Raw genomic sequence first — 21850 nt, forward strand, 5'->3', positions numbered from 1 at the left:
AAACTCTACTTGGCGCTTTTCAGTATAGTAACAGAAGTGAGCATACAAATTTTCAAATCAATCGCTATAAAAATATCATAATAAAATCAGTTTGAAAATTGTTGCCGAGACCTAAAATGCGCAGGCAAGTGGTACATTACCCCGTTGTATGACTCTCTGTACCAACCCAGCTGTCCGCCCTTTTGGATTTATAGTTTTTAGGGGCTAAATAATGAGCCATGAAAATGGCGGACATATTACTTATCGTTAATTTTTCCCCAAAAAATTGCAACTTCACCCCTGTCCGCCACCCCTTATGTATCCACTCTCGCGTCAGCCCTTTGGGATTTCGTCTAGTTATACCAAGATCTTACTCTGGGCAAATTTTTAGCCATATTTTTGAAGTTGTAATTTTTTTCCGAATTTTCATCAATGTATAGCAACCCCCTGTACCACGAGGGGCGTCCGCCTGTAAGGCAAAGTCTTAACCCAGTTACAATGAATATATTCCAATAAAGAAATGTCATATTACTGATCAGTTCAAAATTTCGGCTCTATCTCTCTGACTATTAGGCAAGCTCCTCTTTCCTTTAAAGGAGACTGATAGTTGAACGATATTTTATACAATGTCTATCACCGGGTATGGATTTATTTTTGTCCAAGTTTTATATTGGTCCACTATTTCAAATGCAGTTCAAACAGATATATATTAAATTGTATGTTCCGTTTTAAATTGGTTCAATCTGTATATATATATATATATATATATATATATATATATATATATATATATGTGTGTGTGTGTGTGTGTTTTAATCAAATTCATGGAATCTCAAAATGCAGCTTTTGATGTATACACTGTAAATTTTCTCAATATTCTGGGAAAATTAAGGGCACTCCATAAATATAAGATCTGTAGAAGGGGAAAACAAAAAGTAATAGACAAACATGTATATACTTCGAACTATAAAAATAATCTTAAAAACCTCAGCATCGAGCTTAAATAACATACAACAAACAAAAGACATTAATAATTATTTTAATAGCAAAATTAGATCCAAGCTTTATATAAAATTACAAAAATTGTTGGTGAAAATGTTGTCCATTCAAATATAAACACACACTAACTCTTCTCTGCAACAAAGTGAGTAGTTGTCATCTTCATACTTTTCTCTTTTGTGATTACATTTTGTTTGATGAGTTTTTACACGTTGTGAATGGTTGTTCAATAAATGTAACTGTTTATAAAGGGCTCTACAAAAATATTGCATGTATTTAAATCTACAGTAAAATCCAAATAAAGTTGCGTGCTCGTCACCAAGGTCGTAATTCTATTGTATGTGCGGCTACATTTCTATAAAAAAGTGTATGTTACTTTAGTTTGCTAAACAATCACTTCTAAAAATAACCCGATCAATAAAAAAATCTTTTGTAACAAAACAATGTATATACAAAATAGCTTTTTTGGATTTAGACGTCCCTCATTGTAAAATTTTGTGTTGAAATGTTCATAAAGAAACCACCAATTAATGACGGAGTATTAGTCACTACCAGAAATATTGTCATGTTGCCGCGTCGTTTGTTGAGTTTTCAATCAGTGTTCTGTAACTTTTGTACTCGTGGTATCATCGATTTTTGAGGTTATATTGTGAAAAACATTTATTTATTTGTCAAAATGCCCAAACAGCTGAATAGTCGATGCAAAGAACTTGTAGCTTCATTAGTTAACTATTTTGAAAAAGAAAAGAATAATAATGGCCCTTTGTTACCCTTAAACGCTGTGCAAGAGGTAATATGCGAATAAAATATCATTACTTTACTTTACAAAAATTTGTATTATTTTAGCGTGTAGCTGCTGCTTTCAAAATCAGTGTAATAACAGTAAGCAGCATAATATGTCAAATGCAGAAAAAAGGTGAACAGTTCGTGTCACCAAATAAAAATCGTTGCACTAATAAACGAGTAACAAATACAACAACTTTAAATACAAGCTCTATTCGTGATACCATTTACAATTTGTACCAGAGAAGTAAGTATGATTATAACAAATATACATTTAACATAATTTTATTTCTGTACGCTTTTAGAAGAGCACGTAACGGTTCAATCATTGTGGTCCCAACTGAAAGATAAAGAATTATTTAATGGTAGTATCACTTCTTTAAAAAGATTGCTCAAAGAACTTGGGTTTGAGTGGATGAAGGATAATCCACGACGAGGACTTATGGAATCACCTAACGTTGTTTGTAAAAGAGTACAATTCTTGAGAACTTATAAAAAAGCGAAGGATGAAGGTATATACCAATTCGTGTTTCTCGATGAAACTTGGATATTTCCAAATGGGATCATTGGTCATTCTTGGCAAAATGAAAATATAAAGAGTGTTAAAACCACTAAAACGGATGGCAAAAGGTTTGTTGTATTAACATAAGTTGTTATCTTCTTCTTCAAGTGCCATCTCCGCGGCGGAGGTCGGCAATCATCATAGCTATTCGGACTTTTGAGACGGCTGCTCTGAAAAGTTCATTTGATGTACATCCGTACCACTCTCTCAGGTTGCGCAGCCATGACATTCTACGCCTCCCTATGCTTCTCTTTCCTTGGATCTTTCCCTGCATAATCAGTTGGAGCAAGGTGTATTTCTCTCCACGTGTAATATGTCCGAGATATTCTAATTATAAGTTGTTATATGAACATTTAAATAATATCATTGCAAATATATTATACTCCATGCTGGAAATGAAACCGGATTTATAGAGGGTGCTGAAGCAATATTTTGTTCAAAAACTCAACTTAGTGATTATCATGGGGAAATGAACCAGGCAAATTTTTTGAAATGGTTTGAATATCAGTTGCTGCAAAACTTAGAGAATCCTTCTTTAATTGTACTTGATAATGCACCTTATCACAGAATGTTATTGCATAAAACTTCGAATACAGGATGGTCAAAAAGTGCTATTGAGGAGTGGTTGACAGAAAAAACATTCCCTATTCCCATATGATGTTCAAAACAGAACTGTTGCGCATCGTTTCTCAGTAAATACAGTAAAACCTCCGTTAACCGAAATAATTGGGGGGGAGGCCGTTTCGGATAACAAGAATTTCGGTTAAAAATAACATTGTTTTTTATAATATTCTTGATCAAAGTATTAGTATTAAAAAATACTATGAGTTGATTTCGTAATGTTTTCTAATAAGTAAATCCAAAATAAAATAATAAAATTAAGGAAAATGAACAAGTTTAACATGCTTTTTTAAAGAAATCTGCTATTTTTTTGCGTTTTCGTTTGACAACAATGTTTCTCTCTCCCTCCATCGTTAATTTGCAGAACGTCATGAGTTTGCCTCATTCGATTGTTCGACGAAACGTAAAGCAATCTGAAAAGTACAAAACTTTATGTAATGACAACAAAAATTCAGAATCTAGTCGTGTCCCTAACTAATTAGGCCTACTGTATAAAATTCTTTCCTCTAAAGCATTGAAAATCTCGTCGACGGTCTTGTGCTGCCTGTTGCCTCTTGGGTCGTCATCTTCGTCATCTAATATGCTCAGGTTGTCTTGATAAAGAACCGTATCAATGATGTCCTGGTCGATGAATTCACGTTCTGAGTCATCAGCTGCTAACCGGTCACGTATCTCTTCTTAGTTAATTTCGTCATGTCCCGGCAAATTTTTAATGAAAGGTTTAATTTCTTCTGTCGTTTTCTTACCGGCTATGCCATCTTCAGGATCGTCAATCAAAATCTTATCAAAAAGTATGTTCCAGCATTTTTCCAAAGTTGAAGATTTGATCTTGGCCCACGACTCAGCTCACCAATAAAAATGTTTTATTGTTAAAGATTTGAGAATTTCGGGAACACTTTTGGATTAATTCATCTCCTGTAATAACAGATGTCTTAAGAATGCTTCTCTATAATGTCTCTTGAATGTCTCTATGACTCCCTGGTCTAACGGCTGGATTAAGCTTGTGACATTCGGTGGCAAAAGTCTGACAATTGTCACCATTTTGTAGATTTTGAGGGTGAGTTATCGCATTGTCAACAAGCAACAATGCTTTGATGAGAAGGTTTTTTGATTTTAAAAAGGATTTTACACTTGAGACGAATTCATTTTCAAACCATTCTAAAAATAAAGTGGTCGACATCCATGAACTTTTTTGGCTTCTATACCTTAAAATGCCTTTTCGGAAATATCTTTTAGAGCTCTTTGTTTTTGTGATTTCCCAACACACATAGACATCAATTGGTGAGTGAAATTAACGGAATTGTTTACGTTTTGCGACAAACATTTACTTTTTATTGACGAAATTATTGAAACTGTCAGCCGTTTCGGTTAAACGATGTTTCGGTTAAAAAGGTTTCGGTTAAGGGAGGTTTTACTGTATACAGATATAATCTTACATATAAATGTCATTTATTTTAAACATTTTTTTAGAAATAAACCACAAACCAAGTATACAGTGGACGATATGGCAGAACGGTATGGACACAAAGTTTTATGTTTTCCTCCTTACCATTGTATCTTTAACCCTATTAAATTAATTTGGGGCACAGAAAAAAATTATTACAATAGGCACATTGGTAGAGATGGTAACAGCGCTAACAACTGCCTAAACATGTGGCATGAGGCACTTTACATGATTTCTCCTGATATGTGGAAAAACTCAATCATACTGAAAGAGAAATATTTAAATGGCATGAGAGAGAAAGAATATTTGATCGTCAAGAAATTAGTCCAATAGAAATAAATGTTAATAGTGGAGAGAGTGATACTAATGTGGAATCAGATTCAGAAAATGTTTAGTTCGTCGATGTTGTTTTTTTTTTAATGTCATGTTTTGTCTTTGAAAATATGTTCATTATTAAAAATATTTTATTTTATTGCTTGTGGTTTTATTTTGATTATATTTATTGTTTGGTAACTCAGTAATAACCTTACCACTTTTATTGTGGAATTCCTTACTTTGTGAAATCTATTCACGAATGTAATTAACAAAAAACAAATGAAAAAAAAACACTAATTTTCAAATTCCATTTAATTTAGGTGAAATTTGCTACCTTCACCTTTTTTGTTTACTTCAGTTCTTTTCTGTTAATTTTCATACTTCATGAATTATCTGACAACGCTGCAAATGTTCACAATGATGACGTGAACGCAACTTTATTTGGATTTCACTGTAAATACTTAGCAGGAGATGGGATTTCACTGTTCCTGCATATTATTATGTCATAAAAAACTCATAGAAAGTCATAAAAAGATACTGAATCGCTTCTCTGGTTGAGTGTTGTTAGACAATTATTAGTAATGCTCATTTTGTAATTCCTCACTGTAAGTTGATTTATAGATAAACTTAAATATCTCATTTTGATTTTGTGTAACTACCTTAAAAAATGTACATAAAGGAATGTTAAAATGAAGGAATATTCAATAGTTTTTACATTTCGTATCTTTTTTTAAATTTCCTCAAAGAAAATTGTAAAAATATATGTCTAATCAAACTTGCATTTACATTAACAATGTGAAGCCATAAATGTCAAGTTATTCATCATTGCGACTACAGTACAAACAAGCTGTATAAGTAAGGGAATGAAGGTTTACCATAATTACGATTTTTTCGGTGGTTCTATATTTATTTTTCGATGGTTCTATAGTTATTGTAAAATAAGAATAATATACTCACTTCGGTAACAAAATATCTTATCAACGAAATATCTGTATCACCTCGCTGCCAACACTGTTTAATATATTTCACTACTGGCACAACACATCCTGAACAAAGAAGATTTACCATTCTGTCCAATACCATTTTTCTCATCTCAAGCTAAAACACAAAATAACACATAAAATATAAGAAATGCTTAATATTCCCTTAAATGTTTTCGGGTAATCGTTTCATCGTACACCGTTTGTATGGTTCTTTGTAGATCGTCTCAATAAGTGTTTTTGCAATTTATATATTTTACTATCGGTCGACTCGGCTCAGCGGATTGTCGATATTTGATGTGAATAGTTTAGTAAGTGCATGGTTTGAACCACACTTCAACAGGATATTTTCGAATGCAGCAATATAAAATCAAAAAGTGGATCTGCGTGACTGAATTTAAGTTTGTGAGCGAATCGAGTCGGATGATGAATGACTACTAAGGTGAGAGATAGAATTTCTTGGTCTGGTCACACTCATTCATTGATCCCTACCGGAGGACATTAAGAGGCTAGAAAATCTAAACATACATTTTATTTTTAAGCAATTGCCGTTGCTGATTCAACAAAAGATATAAGCCCCAACACTTCATGCCCACTACTACGTTATGATAATGTTTTTGGATAAGGTTTCATCAAGTGTTCACTACAGTTCCTCATAACTTAGTCCGTGTGTATTAATTTATTTCATCGATAAAATTATAATATTTTGAAATATTACTTGCTAAGGCCGGAAACGAACAAAAATCGAAGCCTAGTCTGGGGCAGCTCTTAGATAGGCAAGATGAGCTAAGAACCCCAAATCATCCGAAAGCAAAAACAAAATGGTTTCATATTCTGTATTTAACTGACTATGGTCGGTGCTACAATGAAACATTTTCACCGAAAAAAAAACAAAATGGCGGATTAGAGTGAAATGCCATTTGGTTTATCTTGATAAGTGCAATAGTTTCGAAATATGAGTGACATCCAATTGAAAAAACGTGGTTTCGAGAAAAGGCCATTAAGGGGGAAGTAGGGTATTTTTTTGCGTTTTTTTAAATTTTCTTTATTCGACAGTATAACTCTTCAAGAGTATCCAGTTGAAATTTCATAGGGATCGGAACAAAATTGATGAATAATAGGCATTTAGGAGTAAGTGAGTGAGGTCAGTGAGTGAGCACTCGCATAGAAATTGGAATAAGTACAGTGTCAAGTTTTCATAACTATGCACTCGCGGCAGATAAAAATTAAATTACTGGAGCGGATAAAATGGCTGCAGATGCAACATAAAAAGGCAGAGTTTGTCGAAAGCAGCTGCAAAAAGATGATCTAGATATTTAAACGCAAAGCACGTCGCTATATGGGCCTGGAATAGACGATGCTGTGTGATTATATAAAAAATTAACTTGTTTTTTAAACGCGTTTTTTCGGATTAATATTTTTCAAGTCGGTGTTCACTGTATCTCAAAAACTACTTGATCGAGACTTCTCAAATTTTGCACACTTTCTTTTTTTAATTCTAAAATTGGAAAAAAACTATAAAATGAACAATATCTTGACGTTGAAACCTAGAGAAACTCATAAACTATCGAAATCTTTTTGGTTTTTTGTCAACAGATGATCGAGTTATACGTTACGATGAACACCGCAAAGTAACTTTTTTTTTCATCTTTGAATTATTGTGTCATTTTCTTAATTTTTAATATTTTTGTACCAACATTTCAGATAATATTCTTAAATGTTGAACTATAATGTACTAATGGTATAAATAAATTTATATTAAACAATTTTAAAAATTCTTAAAAATATGTTTAAAATACTGAAAATAAGCCCTACCCCTATTAGCGCACAATAAGCGGCCAAGATATCATAAGCAGTTATAGCTCTGGTTGACACGACAAGTGCGCGGAGACTGAAGCATAGAATAACCGAACACATATAGAAGAGACACAACGGTCCAAAAGCGTGTACCATTTTTGTATACGCATGCCCGATTCTGGTTGTTTAACTGTCAAAAACACGTGCTTATTCTTTAATTGGTTGTTTTCGATAGTCCCTAGGAGTCTATGGTAAATACTCGACACAACAAGTGCATTTGACCATTTATATAATTTATTTATAGTTAAAAGGTTATAGTTATAGTTAAATATATAAGTTTATAATTATAGTTTATAGTTAAAAGTTTAATTTATATTTAAAATGTCTGGATATATTTGTGCGATTCGCGGATGTTCATCTGTGACAGGAAAAGGAATAAGTTTATTTAGATTTCCTAAGAATAATAACAGGTAATTACTATTGCTTTGTAATTATTATTAGTTATTACATAATAGTATTGGTTTGACTTTCGAACAGTAAGCCGACGCCGACGTGTCTGTCCGAGCTATAAGAAATAAACTTTGGTCTGCCAAGGGATAGTGCAAAACGAAAACATTAAATTTGGTGTCAGTGCTATTTCTTTTATTGAAAGACGCAAGTCTCCGAAGGCTCAGGTCAAAAAATCAACAGATGTTGGCCGGGTGTCAGCGCGCTCGAAGACAACAATACGAATATAGTATTTTTAGGAAATAAAAATATATAGAGGGTTTTATACACGAGAATATTTGATTTAAGAGCGTAGGCGCAAAATTTCGGGCAAATGGTTTTTAAATGTATTCATTTTTTTCAAATCCTGAAAAAACTAATAAGTATTTTTGAAAAATTTAAACGCAGAATGAAAGACCACATTATTACTGAGGGCCAAAAGTCCCCGAAAACTTCTATAATGTTTATTTTAATCAGTTACAGGGGTGAAAAAAAAAAGAGAAAATTTAGTGTGATTTTTAATTTCAAATATCTCATTCAAAAAAACTTTTTGTTTATTCTAAGGGACTTTCGGCCCTCGGTAATAATGTAATATTTCATTCTGTGTTTAAATTTTTCAAAAATATTTGTTAGTTTTCTCAGGATTCCAATAAAATGTTAAAAAGCATTGGCCCGAAATTTTGCGCCGACGCTCTTAAACGAAACAAAGAAATTACTAAAATGCTCAAACTAAAAATTGTTGGAAACATAATTAGACCGAAAATTGGGAAAATCTTAAAATTACAACAGAACAAGACTTTAAAATTGCAAAAACATGGTTGCAAATAAACAAACTTACATTAAATTATGAAAAAACTAAATAGGTACTCATCTACTTTTTGCTATATACAAAAGTTGTCTGCCAATTTTTAATTCGTTAAATATAAATAAAAAAGATCAAATATATGGATCGAAGTACATAAAATATTTAGGAGTTTTAAATGGGAATTACAAATAAAAAATATTAAAACTTTATTTGTTGCATATCTCAATATTTAGTGACATTTTTGTGACTTAGTCAGGAGAAAACTATAAATTTATTAAGACTAGATATTGACAAAAGTTAAATATTTCATTACTTACAATATACTTAGAATATACGAATACTCTTATAGTTGTAAGTAATAAAGTATTATTTATAAATACAGAAAAAGTTCTTTGTTTAAAATTTGTTCTGTTAAAAATTTGTAGTGCATAAGTGTGGATAGAAGCTTGCAGACGAGAAGATTTGTTATTCAAAATGGATTCACTTTATAATAATTATAGGATTTGTGAACTGCATTTTGAAGATAATGTTATTGTAAAAGGAAATAGAAGAAAAACATTGGCGCATGACGCAGTACCTTCAATGATCTTTGTTATTTATATTTAACGAATTAAAAATTGGCAGACAACTTTTGTATATAGCAAAAAGTAGATGAGTACCTATTTAGTTTTTTCATAATTTAATGTAAGTTTGTTTATTTGCAACCATGTTTTTGCAATTTTGAAGTCTTGCTCTGTTGTAATTTTAAGATTTTTAGTAATTTCTTTGTTTCGCTTAAGAGCGTAGGCGCAAAATTTCGGGCCAATGCTTTTTAAATACGATCATTTTTTTCGAATCCTGAGAAAACTAACAAATTTTTTTGAAAAATTTAAACACAGAATGAAAGATTACATTATTACCGAGGGCCGAAAGTCCCTTAGAATAAACAAAAAGTTTTTTTGAATGAGATATTTGAAATTAAAAATCACACTAAATTTTCTTTTTTTTTTTTCACCCCTGTAACTTATTAAAATAAACATTATAGAAGTTTTCGGGGACTTTCGGCCCTCAGTAATAATGTAGTCTTTCATTCTGCGTTTAAATTTTTCAAAAATACTTATTAGTTTTTTCAAGATTCGAAAAAAATGAATGCATTTAAAAAACATTGGCCCGAAATTTTGCGCCTACGCTCTTAAGAATTTATATTGTGTGATATGCCCACTGACTATTAATTTTCCGGTTGTTAGCTGTCATTGGCGGCTTGGCCACGTAAGTTCAAAGCATGGTACAATGAATACACAAGGTATGATATTGCGCATGACATTTGACAGCTGGCCCAGGAGTGTGACGTAGTTAAGATCGCCTGAACCACCTCGAACCCATTATTACAGCTTAACGTACACATTAATTTTGAAATTATGGTTAAAAAGTGATCTAATTTTTTTTTAAATGTTTTGTTTTGGTTATAACTGAATAAAAAATATATTTTCAGTAGCGTAAAACCTTTACTTTTCCTAGAGATTCAGGCAAAATATTTATTTTTGTTTTCATACATATACTAATAATATAAGTACTCTTTTTGTATGCAAATCCCTTGAAATTTAAAAATTTTCTGCAGAGGAAATACTGTGAATAGGTAAATAGTAGTAGATTTGCTTATTCTGATTCACTGTCACTCACTTCCAAGCAGTTTTACTAAAATAAAAACAAAATAGAGTACAATAGAGAAAAATCTGTTTTACAATTCAATATGGTATTTTAGATGACTTATAATAAAATTTAGTAAAATAAAAAATATACACATTACTATAACTTACCGATTATTATATGCAAAATTTACTTATCAAACAATATAATAATATGAAAATAAGACACAAATTAGTTCAAACGCAAAACACAATAAATATCGACTTCAGACGACTTTACACCGGCAAGACAGAAAGCTTGTATAAAAACAAAAGTTCAACAATAATATCGGTTATCAATGGTGACTATTGCAAATTGCAACTTATGAGATAATAAATATATTTTAAAGTATCTCAATACTGACTGAGTCATCTATTTTATAATAGAAAAATAATTTAGATATATGCTTATATATGTGTCTTTATACAAATAGTGTTTAGTTACTATTTATTTATACTGTATAGTATTTTTTTGTAAAACTGAAAGTTTTTATTTGCCATTGTATATCTGGTTTTGTACCTTTTTCAAAGTACGCTGTGCAATTGCTTGTTGCAATAGTGACAATGAAGATAAAATCTTTAGGTTTCATACATTTCCTAAAGATAGCGTGACCAGAAAACTGTGGATTATATCTTGTAGTAGATAGGATAATTTTAATTGTAATACTGCAAGAATTTGTTATACACATTTTAAAACTGAAGATTACCAAAGAAATCTACAACAGGAACTTTTAAATTACGTTTCTAGAAAGGGTCTAAAACTCAAACCTGACGCAGTACCTAGTCTTTATTTGCCTAAATCAACATCGGCTACCCTTTTAACCAACCAAAAGAAACGCGTACAAGGAGGCGAACACAGAGAGTCCAAAAATTATGTTGAGCAAGTTCTTACTACTTCTAGGTCAACGACGTAAGTCTAAATCTTTATTTTTATTAATTATTAGTCATGAAACCTTAATGGTTTTTTCATATCGATTTGTTAAGTAAGAAATTAGCCTCAGCCTGCTATGCAATTTGCAATAAGAACTATTTCGGAAGAAATCAATTTAGCATCTTCCAAAATAATATATTTTTCTTTGTTAAATCATGTTATCATTATTAAAATATACAATGTTATTATTATTATAAACAATACCAAGATAATTTTATGTGTGAATATGACAAAAATGTCATTTTAAATGTTGTGCAATATTGTGTGCCCTCACTACACTCATATTCGATGGCCAGCTAGCTCATTCGATATAAATAAAGTTGACTTTGTCATTATTTATTTTGATTTTGTGTTTAGTTCAGTAGGTATATATACGTACAAATTTTGTGTACCTCCATTACCACTTTTCTGTATCTTTTTAAACATCTGAAATATCGAACTCTGGAGTATAAGTTAATTAACCTGTACCTACGTGTAATAAAAGATAATTAAAACTTGTCTTATAAAGGATATCTATGTTTTATAAAGGATAAATATTATAATAACATAATTTTATCATCTCTTTATAATTACTATAATTAAATTAGCCAAATTATATAAAAAAACTTAAAATTAAAAGTCTTTCCTATACAACTACATTCAAATGTTGCGGGAATAAGCGATCTTGACTACGTCATGCGCGAAAGCGAACCGATTTTGGAACATTATGTATCATACCTTGTGTATTCATTGTACCATGGTTCAAAGGACTGTCGCTTCTCTGTGTTCGGTTGTTCTCTGACTGAAGGCAGCTTCATTTCCCTTCAGAATCCTCACGCGCTTTGGTGCGGTCAGCCAACTAGCCAACTGGCTGCCGAGTGCCGGTGCAGCGGGCGAGTTCTACTGCTGCCTTCTCATAGCGCAAAGGGGCTCTTTAAACTAAACAGCTGCCATCACCCGACCCGGTTGAATAGCCGGCTCTTCACTCTTATCTATCCGCTTCAAGGTAGCGCGGGCCTTCAGGACTAATTCTATACTATTCCTAAAAGTATTTTCGAGCAATTTTTGAATTTGATTTTTTTTTTGAAAATTGTTGGGAGGAACGTGGCCTTAAATTATAGGTATATTTAAAAAAAAAGTTCACACTTCTACTATTAATCATTAACTTATTAGTTTTTAGTTTCCTTTATGAAATATAAAGTCAATTTTAAACAAAGAAATATGAAATATCTACAGTCGAATCAAATTGGGATTAAATAATAACTTTGCTAAGGCTTACCTGAACTAAAATTTCTAATTCATCCTGTTTGGACTCAAATAGTGTAATCAGGAGATTCAGCACTTGATTGTGCAGTAGAGGATGTAAAGTCACGACTTCATCTAGCAAAGCAAGATGAATCGGAGTGTGCTCTGTGGACAATTTAAAATAGCTGGGTTCCGTTACTGTACATTCAACCCACCGAATGATTCCTATTGATACAACAGGAAATCTGCAAAAAAAATGTATTTACTCCAATGTTTTAATGTATATAATTTATGAATGTAATATTATACGTTTCAAACATGTAACATCCCCAAAGGAAATCACCTATCCGAGATGAGAGAGGAGCACTCTGAGAGGAGATCATCGCTGCAAGAAACTTAGTAGTAATTAATACTGGAGAAATTACTACTTTTGTAAAGAAATCGACTTGACAACTGCTACTCAGAATTTTGTAGAAGGTGTAAGTAACTGGGAGGTGCGGCTAGAAGACAACCTTACGTAGCACAGGTAAGTGTATGTTCATAAAGGCAAAATAAAAAGCAAAAGACACAAGGAGTCAAATAAGCCATATGTGGAATGTAACTGGTTTCAAGATGAGCTATCGTTTCAGTCACTATCAGAAAAGGAAAAGCCGTCATAAAGGGTGATAAAGAAACATGCAACATAATAAAGGATGCTTATAGAAATGTAATATATATAGAATAAGGACGCAACTACTAATGGAACGAGGAAATAGATAATCAGCATAAAATCTCTAATATCCTACGCAGAAGAGTCACCCGATCGCACAGACTCAACAACGGACATACAGGAGGAACTGAAAGAAGCAAGAAGAGTACTAAGAAACCTGATCTGTAAATCAAAAAGCGATCAGTGAACCAGCTCTGTGAGAAAGTAAATCAAGATGTTTGGAGGGTCAGCTACCAGATGGTCATAGAAAAAATACGGTAACCACCAGTCCTATGATATGTCAATGGAAATGAGGAGAAAGACAATAGCTGCATGATTTGAAATATGAGTCAGTCAGATAGAAGGGGACCGTGGACCAGCAAATGCTGCACCCATCACACTGAAGGAATTGCAAGGCGCCGTTAATCATTAGCCATTTTTAGTCCACTGCTGAACATAGGCCTCCTGTGTATAATTCCATTGCATCTGATCTAGAGCACTTTGAATCCAGTTGGATGTTTTTTATCATCCAAAATAAAATTAATATCTACCTGTACCCACACAAATTACACTTATATGCATAACATGTTGCATACCATTAAGATAGGTTTAAAAATTAAAATCACCTAAGATGGGCCTCTAGTATTTCTTAAAAAGAAATATAATATTAAGTACACCTAATTACTTTTTAATCATAGGATTTTTTCTTTCTCAAAAAGAAATCTTCTGAAAAAAAAGTACTCACTTTTTTTTCAAAGAGCAAAGTAGGTATATTGAGGTTAGAGAAAATGTATTTTAGTTTGAAAAATATGTTAACAAAATAAACTTGCTTACATACGAAAGTAACATTGATAGTAGTTCGACCTTGAAGAGCTATCGCGATCACTACTATTTACATTGATAATTAATGGTTCAACCTAAATATCCACTCTTGTGTCTAAGTCCCACCACATTCTATCTTCTTCTTTTATAGTGTGTTTTATATAATTTTTCCAAGACTCAGGTGTGACATTTTTTATGGCAGTAGCTAACAAGCTTTTCACCTCCTCCATTTTAAAACTCAAGTTTTCTCTTGCCACTTGGTTTGTTATTTGAGCCCATATAAGGTTCATGGGTATGGGTATGGGTAGGCCCATATGGTTCCTTGATAGGGTTCAGCCCACAAGGATAAGGAGGGAGGCGATGTACAATTATGTTGTTTTCACTAGCCATTTCGTCGACTGCATATTTCTTGAATTGGGGTATATGTATCTTCGCGAGGTTTAGTAATTGTACTTTCAACATGTTGTCATCGAATGGTATATTTTTTTGAGAGAGCCAGTTGATGATTTCACCTTTTCGCCAGACAGTCGTTGGTGTTGGCTCCAACCGTCGACTGTGGTATGAAGCACTGTCCATAACAACGACAGAATTGGCTTCGAGGTTTGGTAGAATATTTGAAAACCAACCTTCGAATATTTGAGCATCCATTTCCTCTTGGTAATCGTTGGTTTTGTTGGATTCGAATAGTAACAAGCTGTTAACCAAAAAATCCAAATCGCTGCCCATATGTGTTATTATCAGCCCCTTTATCCCTTTATCCTTTACCCACTGGTATTTTCAAACCTGTTGAAAACCCTTCAATGAAGACTTCTCGAGGTCTTTTAATTTCCAAATCTGGCCATACCTTTGAGACAGTATGACCTTGATTTAGCCAAGTTTCATCTAAATAGTATACTTTTCGTCCTTCACGACGATACTCTCGGATTTTTTGTAAGTAATGTCTCCGAGATAAGATAATTTCATCTTTATCTAAAAGAACACTATTCCTGCTTCTTTTCATATATGTGATGTTAAATTGCCCTAATGTTCGCAATAAAATACGTCGTGATATTTTGGGCATTAAATCATCGGAATTTATTTCGACTTCAACATTTTTTAAGGTTGGGACTGGTAAGGATCAGAAAAAAGAAAGTGTGGAATTTCCTCCGAATAGCAGATTTCGTGTCATCTTTAAGCTGGTTGCGTTTTTTACCTCTGGTTTTAATGTTTTTAAGAGATACATTATTCGATTTACCTTCAGTTTAAAATTTTTTTAGAATTTTGTATTCAGTTTTTGTTGACACTTTAGTCAAATCACGGAGTCCACAATACATGTTAAATTTAATAGTTTTTTCTCTCATTTTAGCTCGAACTTTTTTCTCAGGAATTAGCTCGAACGGCTGACGAAGTAGAGATACTGAAAAACTATTATATCGTTATACTGATTCCGATTCAGACGTGAAAAGTCAGACTAATTTGTGCTTCAATACCATATATATATATATATATATATATATATATATATATATATATATATATATATATATATATACAGTGTGACCCATTTAGATTGGAAACACCTCTATAAAATTTGAAGTTGTTAACCGATTTTAACCAAATTCTTTTTTACTGTCATGTAATAAAAGGTCTATTGTGGGACAAAATATGAAATATTTAGTTAAATTTTCAGGGCATTCTATGATACTTTTTCTTCGTCGAAAATGGAGAATTTGTATTAGCGATTTTTTTATTAAAAAAATTTCTACGCCACTGGATTTAGAGTGGCTTCAAATAGCTATGACGAAAATTTCATTAAGATATATTTATTAATAACAAACTTATGACAACTTAAAATTTTAAAACTCACTAAGAAAAAAACACTCTGTATTAACGTTAAAAAAACACTCTGTATTAACAGAAACATGGAAACATAATTTTAGTTTAAATCCTAGTTGCCTCTACCAATTCACCATCTAATTGGGTACATTTGTCTTAGCGTTTATGAATATTTCTAATTACATTTCTTAGTTGTTGGGGAGTAATTTCTGCACATGCCTGTCGATTTCTTGCACGAAGTTCGTTTACGTCTCTTGCACGGGTTTGGTAAACTTTTTGTTTGATAACTCCCCAGAGAAAGAAGTCTAAAATTGTGAGATCTGAAGATCTGGGTGGCCAATCTATCAACGGACTACCCCGGCCTATCGGAAAATTTTCATTTAGCCATTGCTTCACGGTTCTGGCGTAATGAACAGAACACCCATCTAACTGGATATAAAGATTTAATCGTTCATTAATTGGGAGCTCATGAATAGCATCCCACAAGTCGGTGTTTAAAAATTCTAAAAAGTTCTGTGAGTTCAAGTTTTCTTCAAAAAAGAAAGGACCAATAACTCGCTCGTTCACTATACCACACCAGACATTTATTTTTTGAGAATACTGGCTTTTACAGTTTATTACCCAATGGGGATTATCTGCTGTCCAATAGCGATAATTCTGTGATGATACTACTCCATGTAGTGAAACTGGCTTCGTCGGTAAACAACACGTTTTTTAGAAAATTTATATTGTTTAAATATTCCCCTTGGGCCCATAAACAACATTCTAAACGTTTTGCTTCGTTGCCTTCTTGTAATGTGTGTAAGAATTTTAGTTTGAAAGGTTTAATATTATTTACCTTAAGACATCATCGAATACTCTATCGAGGCACATTCAAATATAAACTAGCATTCCTTAAACTGGCATTAGGGCTATTTCTGAAATGATCTAAAATGATTTGATCATGTCCTCTTCCTCTTTGTAACGGGTTATTTTTTAAAATTAGTTTTTATACTGCACCATATTCATTAAATATTCTATTTATTTTGTTTACCGTACCGCAGCTAATATTAGGACGATCCACATGTCTGTCATTAAATATTGTACAAACTTCCCTGGCACTTCTATCGTTATCTCCCAAAAGACGTATAATTTCAATTTTTTCTCTCAAACTTAATCTTGCAGCCATGACACAAAATATTAAAAGAATTTGAAGTAAATATTGTTGCAGATATTATGCATAAATTTATGCTAGCACTGAAATTGATGTAGCAAGTACAGTTAATAATTAAGTAAGTGCGTTACTTGCATTAAATTTTTATGCTATTTTAAACATTTTTTTATCTAGTAGTGGTTTATTATTAAAATTATTTGAAAAATAATTAGTTTTATGGTTATCTGTCGGCACAGGGTGTTCTTTTTTGACTCATAGCTTAGTGAGTTTTAAAATTTTAAGTTGTCATAACTTCGTTATTAATAAATATATTTTAATGAAATTTTTGTCATAGCTATTTGAAGCCACTCTAAATCCAGTGGCGTAGAGATTTTTTTAATAAAAAAATCGCTAATACAAATTCTCCATTTTCGACGAAGAAAAAGTATCGTAGAATGGCCTGAAAATGTAACTAAATATTTCATATTTTGTCCCACAATAGACCTTTTATTACATGACATTAAAAAATAATTTGGTTAAAATCGGTTAACAACTTCAAATTTTATAAAGGTGTTTCCATTCTAAATGGGTCACACTGTATATATATGGGGTGTTCTATTCATCACTTTTGTGATGTGTTTAGCTTGGCAGCTATCCCTAAGCGGGAGAGTTTTACCTGTGTTGTATATTGTCTAAGCTACACTGTCTAGGTATAAAAGTAAAAGAATTTTTACGGCTAAAACACTAAAATGCCAATATACTTAGTTCATAGTTTTTATGTTAGGATATAGTTAATTGCCCAGAGCAAGACAATTCTGATTTCATTTCAGTGAAATGAAAACGGATAGGAGTATTACAATGAACAGCAGTAAAAATATGTAAAATAATTTATGATGTGATTATTTTACTTACTTTAATGATTGGTAAATAATAGACAGTTCGGCTATCAATTCTGAACTTCCTTTATTACCATTGCAGATACTATGTACAGTTTCTACAGCTCGAATGGTAGGTTGCAATTCGTCTTTATTTGAGATCCTCTTTTGTCCTTTCTTCGGTTGAACTTCTGACACACTTGATGCATAAGCCAGCAAGTGAATATACTTTGGCTTATAATCGGGGTTTAATTTAACACCTGGCTTAAACAGGGAATCAATCAGAAGCTCTGAAACAAAATCCAAAATTATTTTTATATTTTCTAGATGTATGTGGATCTATATAGAATTGAATACTCATCTTCCTTCCGACCAATCCGAAGTTGCCGGACAAGATATCGCCAGAATTCTCCATACTTCCAAACCCCCACCGTCAAATATCAGTCTTTCAGAAAGACGTGCCCTCAAAGAACTTTATAACGTTAAGTAATAAGTAACGCAATTTTTGAAGATTTTTGACTCCTCCCCTCCCCCATGTAACGCACAGTAACGTTTTACACGACCCCTTCACCCTACCTAAACGTTACGTAACATGGAAGTGACTATTTTTACCTAAAAGTAACAATTATGTTGCGAAAATTATAGAAAAGTCGGTAAAATAACTTTGTAATTGTTTTAATCGTATTTGCGATAATAGTAAATAAAATAAAAGATTTCTAACTCACAATAATAAAGTTTTACTGCTAATTTTACAATTTTTTTGCGTTTTCCTTAATCTATTATTACATAAATTTTTGGATTCATCCCTTATGGTTCTTCTCATGCATTCTTGTATTTTAACTTTTTTTAGTAATAAACTCATAAACTAATATATTTATTTCTGCATTTGGCAATACAATTAGAAACGGAAATGTAACTGAAATAAAACATTTTATTCAAATTAAAATCGTATTCTTAACAAAAATTAGAAATAAAATAACGAGGTATAGGTTATTCCACGAATATACGACTGTTTTGGATTATTGTGACAACGAATATTTTACTGTGCAAGTAGAAGTATGAAAGTAAATTGGTCTAATCAGTATTCCAATAGAAAGTAGATCTACTGGTAATATGACATCTAAACTAAAATTATTTCAGTTAATAGATTTCAGTTTTTTTCCAGCAAAACGTAGGCATGACTACTCCACCAGAAGTTCAAGCTTTCATGTGTATTTACCGATCCCATCCACTGAGTTAGTAAAGAAATCTATATTCAATCAAATCTTTTCTGTCTTTTTCATTTTATTCGGATCTACTCTGTATGAGTACGAGAAACAAATTCGTTAGGATTTCTACCTAGATGAATAGACATGTCGTGGAATGCAAATTTTAGATTCCCCATGTCTCTTTTTAATATCTTTATCATCGTCTGGCCATGTCTTGCAATTTTTAGAAGGCTCCAGATTAAAGCAGAAATCTGAATTTGTTTCGAAACTATCTTACCGATTTTTCTATCAGATGTCGCTATTGCGTCCATAACGAAGTCATGTTATTGTTACTTCTAATAAGACAGAGAAGATTATTTTTCACGTTAAGAACGGCTATGAATAACTATTCTGATGAGACTTTTTAAGTCGAAATACGTATCAATAGATACATAGACGCTTTGAACGTGAAATCAAATCTTTTCTGTCTTTTTCATTTTATTCGGATCTACTCTGTATGAGTACGAGAAACAAATTCGTTAGGATTTCTGCCTAGATGAATAGACATGTCGTGGAATGCAAATTTTAGATTCCCCATGTCTCTTTTTAATATCTTTATCATCGTCTGGCCATGTCTTGCAATTTTTAGAAGGCTCCAGATTAAAGCAGAAATCTGAATTGGTTTCGAAACTATCTTACCGAAATCTATATTATTTTCGGTAAAAAAATTATACAACCATCTCCCATTGCAACTTAAATTTACAACTTCTGCCCTTAAGTTCCGTAAATTGACAAAAACCTATCTATCTGAAAGACCTTATTATTCAGTGGAAGCCTTACTTAACGAATAATTAAGAAAGTACAGTGCGTTTAGGTACAAGCAACAAAGTATTTTTATATATATATTGCAGCAGCTTAAACTTATTCATAAACTAGTTCGTACGGTTTTATTATTCAATTTGTAATTTAGTGAAATTTTGCAATGGATTGTATATTTTATTTTATTATGTTTTTATTTTATTATGTTTTATTCTGTGATATTGACGATTTATCTAATTTTAGTAAATTTTAATTGTTATTGTTATTATTATAATTTTGTACTTTCCTAAGCTTTGTCTATAATATAGTACAATTTTCAGTGACAATAAAGCATATTTTTATTTTATTCTATTCTATTCTATAAGCATTTGTTAATTAGTAAAAAAATATAATTCACAACAAAAAAAAATGTATTACCTAAAAATTGTGGTGTCCTGACGAGATCAATAGGTGGTGGGTCCGGACCGCTATAATTTCTATATAAAACTGTTATATCTGCTGGATTCAATGTATTCTTAGACAACATCGCAGTCAGCGCTTGACAGGCAGTAGGGTAACCAGATGCTCCATTTAATGCCATTGTAATAGGAGTAACATCATTTCCACTAAAAAAGTGTATTTTAGTGTTTATAAACAAATATTCCAACGCTATTATAGGGCATAAGGAATACGTGAAGAAGAAGAAAAACAAATGTAAGGCAGTTTAACCTCAGTTTTTTGCTTTTAATATAATTTCATCACTGATTTTAAATTTCACAATGGAATATGTGATAAACTCAGTGTCTAACTAAAATACTCCACTTTCACGAGATCCATATAGAATTCATTATATTAAGTGAACATCAGTGTAACCAAAAAAAAACATATGAGGTCTATATTGTGTCACAAAAAAAATAATAAAAAAACTATTAACTATATTCTTATATTATATTCTTTGAAAATTGAAAAGGACTGTTTAAATTTGTGATCACATTGATCATGATCACATTGAGTGATACATTTAACTTACTTCTTTTGAGCACATTTAGTAATCTCTTGTGATAATCTTTTCATGCTACTTCCTCCCTTTGACTCACGAGCCAAAATATGAATAATCACTTGGCTATATACATATGTATGTTGTCCATGGCACACCATTTTCTGAAAAAAAAAACATTGGTCTAAAAATTATAAACTTATTTTGGAGTTAAACTTACAGCACATTCTTTACTAGTATTTTGCCATTCTTCTGGATTGCTAAGAAAACTTGTGATGGATGTTTTGAGAACTCTTGAAAATACTTCCAGTTGTTGAGCAGCTGTAGAAATGCTGGTTATTTCTCCTTGAAAACCGGCATCGGAAATAAGCTAGAAAATGTTGCACAATTAGGGAAAATAAAATATGATGTTTACAGTATAAACTACAGTGTAAAAATACAAATAATACAACATATTAAAAGAAACTTCTTCAACTGATATTTGTCATTCAGACAATTTAGGTTCTTTCACACTTATTATTTTTTCTTTCATCCAGTTTTCATAGTGTCTGATAACTTCCGGTTCCTAGTTATCATTCTCGCCTGTCATTCCAATCTTCACCCTGAAGATTCCTCTCCAACATTGCTCTTTGAACGCCTCCTAACGATGTATGTTTTGGTTTTCCTTCTTTCAAGTACCCATTTTATCATTTACTTAGAAAGTCATCTATCATCCATTCTTTGGACATGACCATAACAAATAAGTTATCTGCAATCAATTTTCTCAATAATAGTTGTTTAATTTTGTTGTATTTGGTCTATGGGTGTTTTTTCCAGTCTTGATTTCCTGGCAGATCTTCGCCAGATATCCATTTCTAAGAGCAATAATCGACATTATAGGGATATGTTTAGCTGCCATGCTTCACATCCATAGAGTATAATGCTTTTAAGAACTGAGTTAAAGAGG

At 31.9% G+C, this 21850-nt stretch overlaps 1 protein-coding gene across 2 annotated transcripts in view; it reads right to left on the bottom strand.

Annotated features, from left to right (window-relative positions):
• Nucleotides 1–21850, bottom strand: part of TH1 (negative elongation factor complex member TH1) — a 35756-nt gene that overhangs the window by 5722 nt on the left and 8184 nt on the right. For both annotated transcript variants that reach the window (XR_011951608.1, XM_072540287.1), the window contains exons 4-9: nucleotides 21125–21274; nucleotides 20938–21068; nucleotides 20346–20533; nucleotides 17960–18212; nucleotides 12625–12835; nucleotides 5661–5801 (exon numbers count right to left, since the gene is read on the bottom strand). Coding sequence is in view for 1 of the 2 variants with exons in the window: in XM_072540287.1 (XP_072396388.1) it covers nucleotides 5661–5801; nucleotides 12625–12835; nucleotides 17960–18212; nucleotides 20346–20533; nucleotides 20938–21068; nucleotides 21125–21274 (1074 nt within the window). In the remaining variant the exon portion in view is untranslated. The remainder of the gene's footprint in view (nucleotides 1–5660; nucleotides 5802–12624; nucleotides 12836–17959; nucleotides 18213–20345; nucleotides 20534–20937; nucleotides 21069–21124; nucleotides 21275–21850) is intronic.

This window comes from Diabrotica undecimpunctata, chromosome 8 (assembly GCF_040954645.1).
Source record: "Diabrotica undecimpunctata isolate CICGRU chromosome 8, icDiaUnde3, whole genome shotgun sequence".
NCBI lineage: Eukaryota > Metazoa > Arthropoda > Insecta > Coleoptera > Chrysomelidae > Diabrotica > Diabrotica undecimpunctata.